At 41.6% G+C, this 966-nt stretch overlaps 1 protein-coding gene across 1 annotated transcript; it reads left to right on the top strand.

The window, feature by feature from the left end:
• Window positions 1–357: 357 nt before the first annotated feature.
• Window positions 358–961, top strand: LOC110037832 (UDP-glycosyltransferase 91C1-like; the record flags this gene model as incomplete). The annotated part of the gene is made up of 1 exon (XM_020742558.1): window positions 358–961. A coding segment is annotated over exon 1 (567 nt), but the record flags the coding sequence as incomplete, so codon positions are not given.
• Window positions 962–966: the final 5 nt, after the last annotated feature.

The raw sequence follows: 966 nt of genomic DNA on the forward strand, positions 1-966 counted from the left end.
AATTCTTTAATGACTTGATTGGAGTCAAATTGAACTAATTTTAGTATCACCATAGTCGTATTGTCGAGAGAATTAGCTTAAGTATAAACTTGCTCAAATGAAGGCTCAAGATAATTTTGAAATTAAATATAAATATTTATTTTAAAAATTTGATCGAGAAACACGTTACATGAAAGCACATCAATACATATTATTACATGGCCTCCTAAACCATAAAAAATGATCTATAAATAACATTGATCTTTTTTTATTTATTAAAATAAGTTTTTATTACATTTTAAGCGGATACAAGAAGCCCATTGGTCGCCTTCTATCTTCCTTTTTCTTTTTATTATTTTTATTATTGCTCTCCCTTCAGCCAATAAGCGCTGCAAATCAATTTATATCCGACAAAATGCTTTCCGTTCCCTCATCCCTCTCTTATCTCCTCCCTTTCGCAATGGAAGATGGGAGTCTCCACGTCTTAATGCTGCCATGGCTAGCCTTCGGCCATCTTCTTCCCTTTCTCGAGCTCTCCAAATCCTTCGCCCTAAAAGGCCACCGCATCACCTTCCTCACCACCCCAAGAAACGCAGCAAGGCTCCCAAAAATTTCCCCACCAATCTCCCACCTCATTGATTTCATAAAGCTCCCTCTCCCTCAAATCGACCAATTGCCGCAGAACGCCGAGGCCACCATAGATCTCCCTTCCGATGATCTTCGCCCATATCTTAGAAAAGCTTTCGACAGCTTGAGCCAAAAGCTCTCAGATCTCTTACAAAACAAGCAAATCTCATCCCCTGATTGCATCGTCTTCGATTACGCCGCCTACTGGGTTCCCTCAATTGCAGCAAAGTTTGGAGTGTCGTGTATGTTCTTTGCTTTGCATAACGCTGCAACCCTATCTTTTATTGGGCCTCCGTCGTCATTACTGGGCGGAGCCGGTGCCCGCAGTACGGCTGAGGAATTCACCGTGCTCCCTTCCTG

Source organism: Phalaenopsis equestris, unplaced genomic scaffold (assembly GCF_001263595.1).
Source record: "Phalaenopsis equestris unplaced genomic scaffold, ASM126359v1 Scaffold225547, whole genome shotgun sequence".
NCBI lineage: Eukaryota > Viridiplantae > Streptophyta > Magnoliopsida > Asparagales > Orchidaceae > Phalaenopsis > Phalaenopsis equestris.